This window comes from Colobus angolensis, unplaced genomic scaffold (assembly GCF_000951035.1).
Source record: "Colobus angolensis palliatus isolate OR3802 unplaced genomic scaffold, Cang.pa_1.0 Scaffold54, whole genome shotgun sequence".
In the NCBI taxonomy this organism is placed as follows: domain Eukaryota; kingdom Metazoa; phylum Chordata; class Mammalia; order Primates; family Cercopithecidae; genus Colobus; species Colobus angolensis.
Window position 1 is genome coordinate 6,834,320 of NW_012118932.1, and position 18,374 is coordinate 6,852,693.

General features: G+C 36.5%; 1 protein-coding gene across 1 annotated transcript; it reads left to right on the top strand.

Annotated features, from left to right (window-relative positions):
- The first annotated feature begins 3,118 nt into the window (after window positions 1-3,118).
- On the top strand, window positions 3,119-17,719 carry UTS2B (urotensin 2B). The gene is made up of 5 exons (XM_011961233.1): window positions 3,119-3,429; window positions 7,897-7,995; window positions 9,218-9,255; window positions 10,696-10,786; window positions 17,630-17,719. The coding sequence occupies exons 1-5, from the start codon at window positions 3,327-3,329 to the stop codon at window positions 17,653-17,655; spliced, it is 357 nt and encodes a 118-aa protein (XP_011816623.1). The 5' UTR covers window positions 3,119-3,326; the 3' UTR covers window positions 17,656-17,719.
- The last annotated feature ends 655 nt before the right edge of the window (window positions 17,720-18,374 follow it).

The following is an 18,374-nucleotide window of genomic DNA, read 5'->3' on the forward strand; positions in this document are numbered from 1 at the left end:
TTTGTGCTTACCACGAAGCTAAAATAAAGCATCTTATTATAACATACTATCCTAAGCAGATAGCAACTTAACATTGACCATGTAAAAGAACTCTACACTTTTACTTTACCTCCTCACATTTTGTTTTTGATGTCATAATTTACATCACTTTATATTGTGTATTCCTTAGCAAATTATTGTAGCTTATACATCTAAAGCACTATTTTTAACAGTGTTGTCTTTTAACTTTTGTACTAAAGATATTAGTGATTTATATACCACCATTACAGTATTAGAGTATCTGAAGTTGACTGTGTACTTACTTCTACCAGTGAGTTTTATACATTCCTGCTTTCATGTTACTAATTAGCACTCAGTTCTTTCAGCACAAAGAGCTCCCTTTAGCATTTCTTATAAGACTGGTGTGGTGGTGATGAATTCCTTCAGCTTTTGCTTGTCTGGGAAAGTCTTCAAATCACATTCAGTTCAGAAGGACAGCTAGGGACTTATTTTTCATCACTTTGCCAATATTACCTAAAGTATGGCAGAAAAATATTTTGGAAATTATATCAGATTTCTTAAAACAAGACTTTGTGGAAAAAAGATGTGAAACAAAATTATAAATACAAACTCCTGGCCTTGTGATCTGCCCACCTCAGCCTCCCCAAGAGTTTAATCCCAAAGGATTACAGGTGTAAGCCACTGCGCCTGGCCCTGATTATTCATTTTGGGGCCAAGTGCAGTGGCTCACACCTGTAATCCCAGCTCTTTGGGAGGCTGAGGTGGGCAGATCATGAGGTCAGGAGTTTGAGACCAGCCTGACCAACATGGTGAAACCCTGTCTCTACTAAAAACATAAAAATTAGCCAGGCATGGTGGTGCTAGCCTATAATCCCAGCTACTCAAGAGGCTGAGGCAGGGGAATCAATTGGACCCAGGAGGTGGAGGTTGCAGTTAACCAAGATCACGCCACTGCACTCCAGCCTGGGTGACAGAGAGACTCCATCTTAAAAAAAAAAAAGAAAAAAGAAAGAAAGAAAGAAAATAAATGAATAATCAGTATTCAATCTTATCAAAAGACAGTTAAATTATTTTGCCACTTTCAAGAAAACTTCTTACCCATGAGAATTGGAGTTCCTCATGCAGTTTACATCAATGCTTTTTAAAAAGTGGAATAATCTTATTTATACTTAATTTTTTAAATTAAGGCAATAAAAGTTGAATATGTCTTTAATACAGTGCATATCCAAATTTCCAATTTCATTGCAAAACCTATTTTTAGGTTTTTATTTTGAATTATTGATTAGATGTATTATTTTATATCTTTTTTTATGTATATGACTTGTAATTGTACAATTTTTCATCATATGTATATATTCTCTCTATATCACATGACATTAACTTCCTATTTTCCATCTTGATATAATGTTTTAAAATAGAGTTTAGAAAGTTAATTTAAATAACTTATTAAATAAATAAGGACAGATATCAAGGTATATTTGAATGACAGAGGTATTGAAACGCTATGGAAGAATAAGCTTTTAGGATCTGTGTTCATCATTGTTCATGGTTGAATTCTTACTTAAGAAAGTAAGACACAAAGTGTTGCAATTATTCTTTCAGCTCATTTAGCTTTATAACTGGATGTAAAGTTTAAGGGAGTTATATTTTTGTCTTTCAATTACTAGAAATTTTGGTTATTACTTAGTCACACATCAAACATGTTTTCACTCATTTTTCCCACAAACCACTATGGTACTTGCACATAAGGACAGAAATGATATGACTGTAACTGCTCTCAAAGTGTTTACAATTTGATAGTGGAGGCAGACACACAAATACATAACTAGTGAAAGGAGAAATGAACTTTGAACTATAGTAGACATACAAACTAAATGTTGTGGCAGTCCGAAGGAGAAAAAAAAAAGTTATGACACAAAGTAGAAAAAAGATCCAAAAGGCTAAACAGTTTTGATGGCATTTGATTGGTAACTTCAGAAATCAGTAGGCAAAATGACCAGTTGTAGAACAAAGGATTCTAGGCAGCCATGTCAGCAACGCTCTGAAGTGCAGAAAGCACAGGATATGTTCATGCATTGGTAGTCTAATGTGGCTGGTACACAAAAATATATAGTGAAAAATGAACCTGTAAAGGAGAAACAAGCCTAAATATCAAGCCAAGTAATCTAGATTTTATTCAGAAACTTTACTAAGCAACGGGTCAGTACAAAGATGAGTCATTCTCCTTAGTTAACGCCATCATGTGCTGCAGTGTATGCACTGGAACGGAGTCAGTTTTAGAGTGGATATATCCCAAGTCTTTTGGGACAAGTAAATGCCAAGACCAGAGGTCATTATACTATAGCATCCCTGGAGCCATAATATACCGAAAGACTTTGGCTTAAAAGGAAAACCAGCAAAATTAAAGCAAGTATTAAAGAGAGTAACTGATGGGACATTTGCCAGCTTCGAATTAATTAAATTCAGCCTTAATTTGTAAAAGTGCTGCTTGCAGCAAAATGAAACCATCCTTTTCTAATACAGTGAGACAGTAATGTGATCCCATCATGATTCATTTCAAATTTGAGGTTTTCTCCAGTTTATTCAGTTGGTTGAGAATAAAGTGATAGTTGGCCGGGTGCAGTGTCTGAAGCCTGTAATCCCAGCACTTTGGGAGGCCCAGACGGGGTCCCAGCTACTCGGGAGGCTGAGGCAGGAGAATGGCAGGAACCCGGGAGGCGGAGCTTGCAGTGAGCAGAGATCGCGCCACCGCACTCCAGCCTGGGCGACAGAGTCTCAAAAAAAAGGATAAAGTGATAGTTGCAAATAACATCACTATCAGGAAGACTACCACCTAGCTCAAAAGTAGTCAAATGAAAGACATTGTTCCCATTTTCACCTGCCCTCTATGCTCTCAGCTTTAGTATTAATAAGATTTGAGGTTAATTAATCCTGGAATCAGGAAATTAAACCAGAAGTTATGAAAATCCAACAGTTTTTTATTTCAAGAGATTTTGCTTCATCCTTGTGCATCTATTTGAATGTATGGACATGCCTAGGAATGCCTGCTTGTAGTGAAATGGGCGGGTATGAGATGTATTGATTGGGTTTTTCCTGCCATTGACTCTGTAACGAACCTGTCACTTCTCCAAGAAGTGAATCATGTGGACAGGGTGCATTGCATTTTATTGATTTCTTTTCTTTCTTTCTTTGTACTTCATCCAGAGCATTCATAACTGAGGCACATTTGCCTTTTGTAACTAAGCTGTACTGAATTCCAAAGCCATAGAAATATCCATTTTAACCTGGAAAGTCCGTTTCTTTGCTAATCCAGAAGATTTTTTAACATGAACAAGATCCTGTCAAGCACTCTTTGCTTTGGGCTCCTAACTTTGTCATCTGTGTTGATCTTTTTACAATCTGTGCGTGGACGGCCATATCTTACCCAAGGTACGTGCACATCAGTTTAAAATCCTGCAGGTGGGTAAACAATTCTTCTATTTCTATTTGAACAACTTTGATTTTTCTGCCATTGTTGAAATAATGTTTTAAGAAATAAATATTAGTTAACAGCCAAACCTCCCTTAAGTAGTTGCTGGTCAAAATTAAATGTCATCTTCAATGCTGTTCTTTTCAAGTAGATCAATTTTACCCAAATTAATTTTATCCAATATTGCACTAAATTCACTTCAACTATACTTTAAATATTGGGGTGCTTGTTTCTCATTTGTAGTCCATGACCAAAGATTGGGAATGTATCAATAGTATTATATTCTTCATATTTCAAAAGCCTATCTTGGGGAAAGGAAAAGGAGATTTTCATCTTACAAGACAATTAGTAAGTTCTTTCTGAAAAGAGAGTACAACAAAGAAAAATACATCAAGATAGAAACTTGTATTTGCAGAGATTTGCAGAAAATAAAGCATTGGGGAAATCATAGCAGTTTCAGGAGGGCAATGCTAACACCTACATTACACATTTTTTATCACATTTCCAAAATACTTAGGATTCTTATGTTAAATGAAATAATTCCATCTATGACAGCTAGAAAATATACACCATGATAAAATTAGTGAAAATAAGTTTCTGCTCTTAACATTACAATGTATATAATTTTTATTTAAATTTTTTGGTGCTTCTATAGAAAAGGTAGCTCTTAAACTGAGAATTCATAGAGTGAGATTTAGTGGTGATTTATTAGGCAAACAACCTAACCTCATTGAAACTTTAATACATTTCTTTATGTTTCCAAAATAGTGACTTAAAGTAATGTTCTCTAATATCTTTTCCAGCCTGAAATTCTTGCTGTTTCTCTCATCTAACTGACTTCCTTGTCAGGAAGAGGGAGATAACCTTTTACTCTCAGCTTACTTAAGGGGAACTAAGACAGAATGTAATAAATTTTGTTTACATGACATTAGATTGAGAAAAGAGATCAAGTTTCCAATTTCTGATTCTAATTCCATTTTACTGGACCTTGTGACTTCAGTCAATAAAAAGTAGAGTAGTTCTGTTGGCAGAGGAAATAAAATTGCATAATTCCTTATTATTTATTTATGAGGATCTTACCCATTGAAAAACAAGTAGTCTCAAGGGACCTAAATACAAGCCTGGGAATCAAAGATTCTGGATTTTATCCGTGACACTCACATTCTGTCTTTGGCCAGCCACAATCATTGCATTTGGTTGGTCTCCATTGCTCTTTCTAGGAAATAATGAAATTTCCAATGTTTCTAACATAATGTAAACATGAGAGGAAAAATGTGGTTATTTGCTGAAGACTTTGCAAAATTAGGATTAGGTAACTGTAATTTCTAATTTCATGTGTATATGAAATAGAGAAAAATCTGCCTCTAAAGCATTTGCTAGATTACAGTTAAATAACACCTCTGACCTCAGAATGCCACACAGTTATATGCATATATTACTGGCAGCACAGTGGAACTATTTCTCTCAGAGACCTCTTTGATCTCAGTTTTACCATATGTAAATAAGGAAGATTAAATTATTAATAAGGTTATTTTCTATCTGAATAGTCCACGATTAGAGTGAGCTCTTCTCCATGTATACATTTTTTAAATCCACTATTTGACTTATTTTAGTCTTTTAATATAATTTTAAAATAAGCATGTATCTGCTAACACAGACTACAAAGTTGGGGTTATCAGCTTTTTTCTGTGTGTTAGAACTCTCCAAGACAAATGGCACAATACTCCCAGCTTACATCTGGTAGGGACCATATAAAAGTGCGCCTGAGGGAATCAGCCTGAAATTGGGCAAACTGCCTAACACAAAGGAGGAAGAAAGAGTATCATGACCGAGAAGATCATGGGAAATTTATTTTTGGGAATATAATCGTTTTGGGAGTTTCCAGATTTCTTTCTGGTAAAATTTCTTGTCTCAATGCAGTAAAAACCTTCCCATGTAAATGGAAAGCAAAGAGACAACTAAATTTTTTAAGATTCAGTATCTCGAGTAGTAATGAATCACCATTTTCTGTGTAATATTTGCAAAAACACTCTCTCATGTTGGAACAGCTTTGCCGTCTTTTGTGTCAAATGTATGTCTACACTCAGATATTTTATATTCAAATATTTCCTTTATTAATATTAACTCTGTTCAAAGATAGAAACATTAGGAACAAAATTTTTTGTTTTAAAGCTATATCTGTTTTAAAACTAAGTATGAAAACAAAAAACAAAAGACTCATTTTCTGTTGCTTTTTTTTTTTTTTTTTTTTTTTGCGGAGTCTCGCTCTGTCCCCCAGACCAGAGTGCAGTGGCCGGATCTCAGCTCACTGCAAGCTCCGCCTCCCTGGTTTGCGCCATTCTCCTGCCTCAGCCTCCCGAGTAGCTGGGACTACAGGCGCCCGCCACCTCGCCCAGGTAGTTTTTTGTATTTTTTAGTAGAGACGGGGTTTCACCGTGTTAGCCAGGATGGTCTCGATCTCCTGACCTCGTGATCCGCCCGTCTCGGCCTCCCAAAGTGCTGGGATTACAGGCTTGAGCCACCGCGCCCGGCCAAGAGGTTTTTTTTTTTCTTAAGAGATAGTGATGAGTAATTTCTGAAGACAAAGAGTTATAGAGGTGTAATTATTGGAAGCAAAACTAATAAAAAAAGGCAATTCTATCAGTTCTGTTTTTTGAAAAATGTTTCACTTAACTATGCAGAGGAATGGACTGTGAATTAAGGGGAAAAAAGCTTTAGATCCATACTCTTCTAGTTAGGTTACTCTTAGTCACATACATTTTCTAAATTGAAGGTAATGAATCTGCTTCTCTTATCATAGTTGTCTTTCTGAAACAAGTAATTATTATTACCTGGCTCTGAAATATCCCGTCTTTTTTTTAATGAAAATATTTTAAAGATTACAATTTAACATTTTTAATGAATGATTAAAATAAAAATTACGTTATTTCATAATAATGTCTTTCTTTTAAACTGAACTATCTCTGAGAGTCTTTGTATAATTGATGCTGAGCAAAATTTGATATTCTGTTGGTATTTTAAATACTCAAGCCGGGCGCGGTGGCTCAAGCCTGTAATCTCAGCACTTTGGGAGGCCGAGACGGGCGGATCACGAGGAGATTGAGACCATCCTGGCTAACACGGTGAAACCCCGTCTCTACTAAAAAATACAAAAAACTAGCCGGGCGAGGTGGCAGGTGCCTGTAGTCCCAGCTACTCGGGAGGCTGAGGCAGGAGAATGGCGGGAACCCGGGAGGTGGAGCTTGCAGTGAACTGAGATCCGGCCACTGCACTCCAGCCTGAGTGACAGAGCGAGACTCCGTCTCAAAAAAAAAAAAAAAAAATACTCAAAAGAAAATTTTACGGATAATTTTTATGTTTATGAAGCAAAGAAAATTGAAGAATTGAGCAACAATTAAGTGTCTTTGGTTAATGTAGAAAATTGTGATTCTGTCACCTACCCCAAATTATTCATTTTCTTCTTTTTAATTAGCCATTTAACTGTTTGAATTTATCAACTAACATTTTGTAGAGACAGGAAAGACAGGTGATTTTAAGAAATAGTCTAATCAACTTATAAGTCGTTTCTCTAGCTGAAACCATGTACTCACTCCTAAACTTAAATCTTATTAATATTGATTCTACTCACACTCTAACAGTACAAGAAGGCAGCGAGAAGAAAAAATGATCTTACAGAAATTATGTGATAAAGGTTTGATTTTTCAGACCATTTCACTAAAGTTCATTGTAATATACTAATCATTATTTCAATTGAATTATTTGTTAATGGATATTTTGTTGAATCTTCATGTTTTATAGCTTGCTAGAAGTCTCTTGTCTCAATTTCTACTCCAGAATGAAGATAATTATAGTACTGAGACATTTAGGCAGCTGAGGAATGAATGACTGTGAAGTAAATTGACAAAGATGAAAAGATGTCAACACGGAAGAGGTTGACACCACTTTAGCTCTGCCACAATCTTCCTTGGATGTCTTAAAGGAAATTCATGGAACATGAGCTGGCTTATACACAAATGTGTATATCAAGTATAATCACAAAATAAAATGTTATTTTTTTCCTTTGAAAACTACTTTTAGTCGATACTTACGTTAAATAAAATAGTAGAACATTCTAGAAACAGAGATTAAAAAGAAGAAAGTAAAATTCACCTCCAATTCTCCTACTCAGAATCACAGGAAAAACTGTAGGGTGCAACCCTCCAGGTATATGCGTATATTCTCTCTCTTTCTGTGTCTGTCTCTCTTTGTCCATATTCATTCAGTATCTATTCAATACTTTTTTAAATGACTCGTCTCTTTGGATTATACACTCTCTCTACATTTCTATTGTTGTTAAATATACAAATTGATAGTTGCCTGTAAGACCAATTTAATTAGAAATATTTTCGGTGACTCAGATTGAAAATGGTGGTTTTTGATCATTACAGGAAATGAAATACTTCCAGATAAAAATTATCCAAATCGTGAGGAACTGTTGCTGGCTCTACTGAATAAAAATTTTGATTTCCAAAGACCTTTCAACACTGGTGAGTTAAGGATAAAGTCAAGCTCTATTTATTAAAAAATAACAGAATCTATTTTGCCTTGAAACTTGCTTTTTCTAAATGTTAATTGATATTAAATGAAATAATTACTCCTTCATATGCTACACTAAAGATTTAAGTGATTTATTTTGTTTTAGATTCATGTTAAATCCATGGAGTTATTAACAAATATTAAAAGCCTATTTTGGTCAATTCAAGGGTCCTAATGGGATTGGTTACCATATAGTAAAAAGAAATGGTTACCTTTATTCATGTTTTCTTCTCATCTGTGCAGTTCTACTCTAGTACCACCAATATTTTCTCTTATTAAATGTTTCAAAAATATTATATTTATAGGTTTCTTCCAGAAATTTCACAAATTAACTGCAGCTTTGTTGTAGCTAATTTAGCATTATTTTAATCAAAATCTTTCAATTTTAGGATATCATTGGAGTACAGATGATGAATGAAAAATTTAGGCTACACCAGTTGAGATTATTTTTATTTGAAGAACAGGATAATCTGACTTACAAATATCCATCAGATTGTCTTCCAAGAAATGACTAAGATTTTGTCAGAAATTTAGCAAGTCTAGCCTAAGAGAAAATGTGACCAAATGATACTGTGCTACTCTCCTATACAACATCTGAAGTAGTCTAAAAATGTCTGTATTCATACAACAAAATGCCAGTTAAAAGAATAACTTAATAAATACTCTTAAAAGTCTGGGTTTTTAAACCAAAAGTAATATATTCCTATTGAAAAATAAGTGAAATTTATAAAAACAAAAAATTTGTACCCAAATTTTAAGACCTGGAGCAAGTTAGCATTAGTATTTTGGAGAATTTTCTTCTTGATTGAATTATGCAATAGGATACATGGCCTGCTTTTCTTCTTCCCATTTAATGTTTTATGAGAATTTCCACATGCCAGCAAAAATGGTTTAGTTCTAAATCATAGGTCATGTTAGAACTATGGTCTACTTTAGAAAAACTTTGTACTTATTGTTGAAAGTTAGATATTTCAGATGTCATAACTGATTGCATTTCAATACTACGGGCATTGAAAAAATATACTGGAGATTTTGTATTAGGAATGGGTGGATGATGTCAAATCATACGAAAAAGACCTGTGCTTTCTACATAAGATCCTAAACGTGTGTACTGAAGCAAATTAAATATCACTTGCGATATGTGTTTTTTCATATGACAAATGTGTCTTGCAGATCTAGCATTGCCTAACAAACTGGAAGAACTTAACCAGGTGAGAATGTGAAATACTTAAATGATCAATTTTAATAACAATTATAAGGAAATTTCTTCTTGGCACAATGTTTTTTAAAAGAATTTATTAATACTATAATGTAAAACTTCTATTCCTGCTAAACAAAGGGTGAAGCTATTTTACAGGAAAAGAAAAATCAAATTACACTAACACAAAACAAAAGAAAACTAGGGTTGAAGTGATCTTTCTATATAATGTCTAGAAATCTGGATTCTAATTTTAGCTTTGCAATTACCAAACTGTGAAACCTGGGGCAAACAAACTCTCTAGACTGAAATCTCCTCATCTGTAAAATGGGAGGCTATAAATAGACGGATGTTTTTTGAAGTTATTGTTTTTAAACAGTGGGAATCTTTTCTCCCCCAAATGTTGTGTTTTTCCAGCAAATGAAACATGTAAAAGCAGAGCTGTTTGGCTTGAAGCAGCTGGTTTGAAGAGCCTGAAGTGCTGCCCTCTTAATGGGGGCCCCTAGTAACACTATTTTCTCTGTGCAATTCCATTACTCTGCAAACCATATGGCCGTTTGGGAGAGAGAATTATTCTTATTCTCTTCTGAGTAGCGCCAACATGGAGATAAACAGTGGTTCAGGCTGAACCCTACTTTTGTAGTCAGTTCTTCAGGGCTTAAGGCAATTAATAACCTTGTTAAAAATTAAAATAAGTAGAATTCTAGATCGAAATCTTAGGGCCTCAAAATACTTTTTCCTTCCAACTAGAAAAGACAAAAAAATTCAGGAAATCCAAGCATCAACATAATAATTTGTAGCTCCTTGAAAAGACCTGCTCATTATAGGTGACACAAAATAAAGTCCAAGTACACAGGCTGTATTTACAGGTTCCACATTAACAACTAGAGGTGACTTCCTTTTGCCCAAAACCTATTTCTTTCTGATCTTTTGTTGAGTCATGTACCTTTCCTAGTCAGCCCCTAAATGAATGCTCCCTGTTTTTCTTCTTTTTTGTTTTTTTCTTCCTTTATTTACATTTCATTTTTCTCTCTTCCTTTCTTTTGTCCATTTTTTCTCCTCTTTTCTTTCTTTCATCTTTCCTCTTCTTCAATAAAGAGCAACTTTTTTTTTTTTTTTGAGATGGAGTCTTGCTCTGTTGCCCAGGCTGGAGTACAGTGGTGCGACTTCAGCTCATTGCAACCTCCACCTCCTGGGTTCACACCATTCTCCTGCCTTAGCCTCCCAAGCAGCTGGGATTACAGGCGCCCGCTACCACGCCCGGCTAATTTTTTGTATTTTTTGTAGAGGTGGAGTTTCACTGTATTAGCCATGGTGGTCTCGATCTCCTGTCCTTGTGACTTGCCTACCTCGGCCTCCCAAAGTGCTGGGATTACAGGCATGAGCCACCACGCCTGGCCAACAGCATGGCTTTATAGAAGACTAATTAATTATCATTTTACAGTTTTATCAGCTGGAAAAGCTAAAAGAACAGCTAGTGGAGAAGGATTCTGAGACGTCCTATGCTATAGATGGTCTATTCTCTTCTCATCCTAGCAAACAAGGTAAGCTTTTATTTCAAGGTTTTAAGATTGACTTCCAAAAGATGATTTTTGCCGTTATTTCTGAGAGGAAGATGATTCAGTTGGCATTTCTTAGTCTTATGGTGGTGATCAATAAAAAGGTTCATATTAAAAAAATATATTCCGATAAAAGTGTTACCATGTAAATGTATTTGAGCTTTCTGGTATTTACAACAGGGGGCAAGTTCACACTTCTCAGGTTTAAATAAAATAGGTCCTTATTGTATAAACTCTGGCTTACCCTTGCTATTTTGGCTTAAACACTGAAGCAGCAAAGACCACAAATAGAAATCATCCATTTTAAGTCAATTTGAAATTTCACAGAATCTATTCTGACATAAGAGGAAACTTCATTGCTATAACACTTGTTCCAAGGTTCGATTCATAGCATTTTATTTTAGAAAGATTACTTTTTTGGATTATGCTTTTGGATAATTTTTCCTAGGAAGTTATTGTTTCTTACTGCCTTTGTTTTTATTTTTGAAAAAAATACTGTATTACTGTTTCTTTATTCATGTAGTGATGAGAGATTTCCTAAGGCATATTTATTTTTACTTGTCCCCTATACCAGATTTGTCTTTAACTTCTGTAAAATCATATTTTCACAATATTACTAAGGGAGGAAGGTGGACCAGTGTTAAGCCCTGAACATGTACCAGACATTTTATATTTTAATGTCTCAAAATATAGTTATTAAGCATTCAGACTCTAGAGCTAGACTGCCTGGGTTCAAATTTTAACTTTGACTACCTACGCAACCGTGGAGAGTTATCTAATTTCTTCTGCCTCATTTTCTTTGCCTAAAAATGTGGATAATGACAATAATTTTCATGGGATTGTTGAGAGGAGTACATGAGTTAATTTAATTTAAAATAATTCCTGGTATGTAGTAAGTACTATGTAAGCTTAACTTAAAAAAATTATTTCAATCATTATTACTACAATTATTTTCTACACGAATCCCATACGATGGCTATTAATATGACTTTTTTTATAGACGAGAAAACTGCATCTCAGAGGGGTTAAATTTCATGCTGAAAATAACCCAACTGCTAAGTGACTTAGCTAGTAAGGCTGAAGGATAAAGTGGTAGAAGATGAAGTGGAGGGTAGGAGGGAGGGAATTTAGTGACTTTTTTTTTTTTGAGACGGAGTTTCATTGCCCAGGCTGGAGTGCAATGGCAGAATCTCAGCTCACTGCAAACCTCTGCCTCTGGGGTTCAAGCAATTCTCCTGCCTCAGCTTCCCAAGTAGCTGGGATTACTGGTATGCACCATCACGCCCGGTTAATTTTTGTATCTTTAGTAGAGATGGGTTTCACCATATTGGTCAGGCTGGTCTGATTCGGGATGTATTTTGAATAAAAGTCAACCAATTTTGCTGAAGAATTACACATGAAGTATAAAAAATAAGCAGGTGTCAAAAATTACTCCAAGGTTTTTATTTTGAGCAACTAGGAACAAAGGACAGTTTCTGTTTATTGAGCCAAGGATAACTGGAGGAGAAGAAAGTACAAGAGAAAGGTTGAAAGAGAGATTTGTTGGACCTTTCTGGAATCAGTATAGCTTAGGCTATTATGTGTTAACAGTTTTAATCTAAATCTCAGAGACATGGTGTAATAAAGTCGGGAATCAAGTTCAATGCTTGTAGCACAGCACCGCTCTATTCTGTAGCCCTGTCATCTAGAATGTTGATACAGCTTAACTGCCTCCAACATTGCAAAACGAAAGAGGATAAAGGATACATCCCAGCTTTCAATTGCCTCAGTTCAGAAGGGGCACACATCATTTCTACTGAAGTCCACTGGCCAGGATTAGTCACAGACTACCACCAACGTAAGGCAAGGAAGGTCAGTAAACATAAGGAAGTGTTTATAGTACTTGGTAAGCGCTGCCTCTATCATAGTCTATCCTTTGATCTCTTCTTAAAAACACAGACTATTCTCAACTCATTCTCATTAGAGACAACCCCAGATCTCTTCTAGTAACCGCACTCAGCACAAAGAACAGGCTTTGCAGGATACATTTAATAGTCTTCATCAGATATAATGTGGCCACTCTTTTTTTTTGAGACAGAGTGTCGCTGTGTAGCCCAGGCTGGAGTGCAGTGGTACGATCTTGGCTCGCTGCAACCTCTGCCTCCCGGGTTCCAGCTATTCTCCTGCCTCAGCCTCCCGAGTAGATGGGACTACAGGTGCCGCCACCAAGACTGGCTAGTTTTTTTGAATTTTTAGTAGAGATGGGGGTTTCATCATGTTGGCCAGGCTGGTCTCAAACTCCTGACCTCAGGTGATCCACCTGCCTTGGCCTCTTAAAGTGCTGGGATTACAGGCGTGAGGTACCATGCCACACGCCTTTTTTTTTTTTTTTTGAGATGGAGTTTTGCTCTTGTTGCCCAGGCTGGAGTGCAATGGCGTGCAACCTTGGCTCACTGCAACCTTCGCCTTTCCAGTTCAAGCGATTCTCCTGCTTCAGCCTCCCAAGTAGCTGGGATAACAGGCATGCGCCACCATGCTCAGCTAATTTTTTGTATTTTTAATAGAGACAGGTTTCACCATGTTGGCCAGGCTAGTCTCAAACTCCTGACCTCAGGTGATCCACCCGCTTCTGCCTCCCAAAGTGCTGGGATTACAGGTGTGAGCAACCATGCCCAGCCAAGCTACTCTTCATTCACAGACCTATTAACTGAAAAATAATAACCCCATACAAATCCAACAGAGGAACAGAGAAAGGATAATCACAATCAACGGCAACCTGAACATACTGCCTGCCAATTTGCTCTTTTCCAGCCTTTCTTCTAGGAGCTCTAGGCACATGGTCTGAATCCCAAGCTGTTGCAGATGCCAGTTTTACCATTTATTTTGTCATTTAATAAAAAAACTCTTAATTTTTCAAACCTATGATATCAGTTTCCGTGTCTGCCATTAATGAGTTGCTGATACTGTGTCAGATTTTAGGTATGTTTTAGAGAAGCACCCTCCCTTCCCGTTATCAAACTGTATATTGGGATATGCTAAGCAAGCTAACAAAATAGCCTTTAAATCTCAGTGCTGCATCTTTCTATAATTTTGATCGAGTTTATATGAAGTCTTACATATGCTGATCATTTTTCCTTCACTTCATGCGTGCACTATGTGGAACACATGGTCTCCAATGTACCTATAGTAGGATAGGAGACGCATGAAGCACATAAATATGCTTTTAACTGCCAGAGCTATGCATATGATCCCAATTTAACTTAATGGGGATGTGGGATCTCTAGGAAATATAGAGAAGTTTTAGGAATAGTTGAAGAGGTGTATTCCTACCACATATTTTGGGTTTGTTATGCCATAGATAATAAAATCTTCCAGTAGTAAATTGAGTAGGAGATTAAATGTATGAATTTGAAGTTAGTGAATATGAATTTATATCTCCAATCAGCCCAGATTAAAGATACACATTTGACAGTTATCCGCATAAAAATATTGTTTGGCATTGTGAAGAGACCATCTAGGGAGTGACTCCAAATATAAAGAAAAGGTATCTAAAGACTGAGGCCCAGATCATTCTAAGGGCAGAAACTGAGCAGATGAGGCAGAATCAACAAAAGAGGCTGAGCAGGATTAGGTACAAGGAAGGAGGCAAGAAAGCAACACCCAGAAGTCAAGTAAAAAAACTGTTTCTGAGCAAGACTCCATCTCAAAAAAAAACAACAACAACAAAAAAAACACTATTTCCAGGAAAAAGGAGTTCAAGTCAAGTCTATCCAAAGCTGTTGTTACCAAAACACCAGGGGTGCAGTCTAGGTCCTGCAGCTCACTCACTGCACAGAAAGCTCCTCACTGAGATGAGTATTGCCAAGGAAGAAGGCTTTAATTGGGTGCTGCAGCCAAGGAGATGGAAGCTCAGTGTCAAATCCATCTCTCCAACTCACTAAAACTAGGGTTTATATAGCAGGGAAGAAATGTAACTATGTGTGAGAAAGGCAAGGAAGCAATCATGATGAATGAGGGGTCCAATATCTCATTGTCTGGATGTGGTGATCTTGTGAATTTCAGTTCTTTGATACTTTTTTTTTTTTTAAATACAGAGTCTTGCTCTGTCACCAGGCTGGAGTGCAGTGGTGTGATCTCTGCTCACTGCAACCTCTGCCTCCTGTGTTCAAGTGATTCTCCTGCCTCAGCCACCCAAGTAGCTGGGACTACAGGCGTGCGGCCACCACCCCCAGCTAATTTTTGTATTTTTAGTAGAGACGGGATTTCACCATGTTGGTCAGAATGGTCTCGATTTCCTGACCTCGTATCTGCCCACCTCGGCCTCCCAAAGTGCTGGGAATACAGGCGTGAGCCACTGCACCCGGCCCTTTGACACTTTGAGAGGCCTAAAGGTCGTTTCCTGAGGAAGAAACTCAGCTAAAACAAATACAAGCTTTAAGCTTTAACAGCAGAAGTGTCAATTTCTGATTATCCAAAAACAACTGTCTATGGGACTATTGGGCTGGTTTCACTATGATAGATCCAGTAAAATGAGGACTGAGAACTTCCAGTTGAATTCAGTGGAAGAAAGGTCATTAATGGCCTTGCCAAGGATTGTTTGGTGAACTTTTTGTTAAAGAAAACATGACTATAGAACTGGAACCACTGATAATAGAAAATTATCCTAAAGAATTTTGTGCTAAGGAATAGAAAAAAATTTGGTACATCAGCTAGAATGATTTGAAAGCATCCAAAAAGAAAAAAAAAAAACCCTTTTTGTTTATTTTTAAGCAAGTAGATATTGCAACATGTTTGTAGGCCAGGTACCAGTGGCTCACACTTGCAATCCCACTACTTTGGGAGGCCAAGGCAGGAGAATCACTTGTGCCTAGTCGTTTGAGACCAGCTTGGCCAATATAGGGAGGCTGTGTCTCTACAAAAATATTAAAAAATTAGCCTGGTGTGGTGACCCACGCTAGTAGTCCCAGATACTCTTGAGATTGAGACCGGAGGGTCCCTTGAGCCCAGGATTTCAAGGTTACAGTGAGCTATGGTTGTGCCACTGCACTCCAGCTTGGGTGACAAAGCTGAACCTAACCCACACTATACATGAAGTGTTCTAATGTTGCCATAACTAGAGACTAACCACTGTGAATAACAACATATGAAGATGAAATAGACCCAGAAATCCAGCTTAAGAAAGTAAAATCTTACGCTTACTATGAAATATTGTACCTTTCTTTAATCTTTTAACATATTGTTGATAGAGATCTGCTACAAATACAGCTATCCAACTCCTAGCATCATGCTAAAAAGAGAGAATACAAGAGTTAACAAGACAGCCATTAAGTGACACCAGAAAGTTGGCTGGGGTTTTACTTTATGTAAATGATAACTGGTGCACGCTATAAACATTGGGGAATTGGCTCTACCACCAATATGACTCATGACAGTTCCCTTTGACCACATCCAAAAAGTTCTCCAAACTATATTCCATTGTATATTTAATCGAACTGTTCATGTGGTATAAGTCTTGGCTGAGTGTAAGTTTATGTTCTTCTGCCAGACTCAGATATTCAAAGGCATCTGAAAGGACAGAAAGAACAGTGATGATAACTTTCCAAAGCATACTATAAGAAGAAGATTGGCCAGGCATGGTGGCATGCACCTGTAGTCCCAGCTCCTCAGGAGGCTGAGGTTAGAGAATCACTTGAGGCTGTAGCACTCTATAATCATGTCTATGAATAGCCACTGTGGTCCAGGCTGGGGAACATAGTGAGAAGCCTCATCCGAAAAAAAAAAAAAAACTGAAAAAAAAGAAGAAGGTTAGATTAGTGGGTGAGGCGCCTCACTTCAATGTCTGAAAATAGACTTCTGCCTTCGCAGGGTTTGAATGTGGCTTCTAAGGGAAACTGTGGCTCTTGAAGAAATGAAAAATAGGCTCTGAGTGATATCATAACACTCTGTTTATATGTGGTGATAAGCACAGGGGCTACAGTGTATTCGGGGAGGAAAACCTGGGCAAGCAGATAGAAATGTGTCATTCATTTCAATGAGGGATTACATCTTTTTCAGCTCTTTTTCACTGTAAATACTGCTGATCAGCAACGATCAGCAACTAAGACCCTTCTCCCAAGGCACTCAGTTTTATAAGCTCTTTAAGTAACAGGAAATTAGAGAAGTTGATGATTAGCCAGATGCAGCTACTCTAAGTCAAGTGATCGGTAACAACCTATAGAAGATTTAAAATGATTCACTTATATATTTGAAGACTGAAATGCCAATATATTTGGTTTGATTTCTCTGAAGAATCATTTTATGATCAGAATGGGAAGGCTAAATATGATGATAAATGAAGTTAATTAAATATCGTTTTATGGTCTGCAAAGTGACCTTCAAGCTGTCTTCCTTCCTCTTCACTCAATAAATAGACTGTCATTAGCATTGCTTTTTTACTTACGTGACTTTCTTTTTGGTATTTCAGTTACCTCAAGTGTAAAATAGAGGGATGAATCTCATAGGGCAGTCTATTGAATTCTCTAGACTGTATTATAATGTATAACAGTGCTGTCCAGTAGAATTTTCTGTGATGGGAACATTCTCTAGTTTGTACTGCCCATTATGGTAGTCACTGGCTACAAGGGCTACTGAGCACTTGAAACGTGACTAGTATGATGGAGATGCTGAATTTTTAATTTATTTAATTGTAATTAACTTAAAGATCCACATGAGGCTAGTAGCTACCACATTGACTGTCCCTTTTAAAAATTAACTTCACTCTCTCATCTAGGCACACATAAGCTATTGATTCAAGAGAAAGTTTTATCAAATATTCTTCTAATAAAAAATGTATTTTGTTTTCTTCTTTAGCTTGCTTTTGGAAATACTGTGTTTAAAGCTTTTTCTCAGGATGCAAAGAAAGATAAGAATATCAGGAAAAGACATGTATCTACCCACTCTACTGTTTAAAATTGTAGCTGTTTCAATCACAAAGAAACTGGCATTTATTCTGCGTATGTTTTCACCTTGTTCTTATTACTAAGTCAACTGTAACAAGCTTAAGGTTTATGTTGTGAATAATCACTAATCGGTTGCACTTTTGAATGGCATGCCATTATCAAAATGGGTTTGTAGAGCTAGAGTTGAAAATGCTGTATCTATTGTATGCTTTCCATAAATTCGTTGCTTATGTAAAGTTTTGTCCCGTTGTGACTATGCTGAACTACTAATTAAAACATTTTGAAAAGCATCTTGGAAGGTTAAATTATATTGTCTCGTGTTACATGGTAAATATGCATTACTGTTCTTTCTCATTTTTATGATTGTGTTGGCCATCTCTCTTTTCTATTAATTTGAACAATGGTCATTGAGACTACCCTAACAAATGAATACATTACTAAAGGAGAAACAGATTTATTAAACTCTGGGGGAAAAGTACTAGATGTCTTAAAGATAGAATGTTAAGAAAATTTTCTTAAAATAATGATTTGCCTTTTGTTTTCTTAATTTTCATGTCTGCCTTCTCCACAACATGAGAAATTATTTGAGACTATCAGCATGCTTGTAAGAGTTTAGACACAGTGTGGTTAAAAAAAAACAACAAACAAACAAAAAC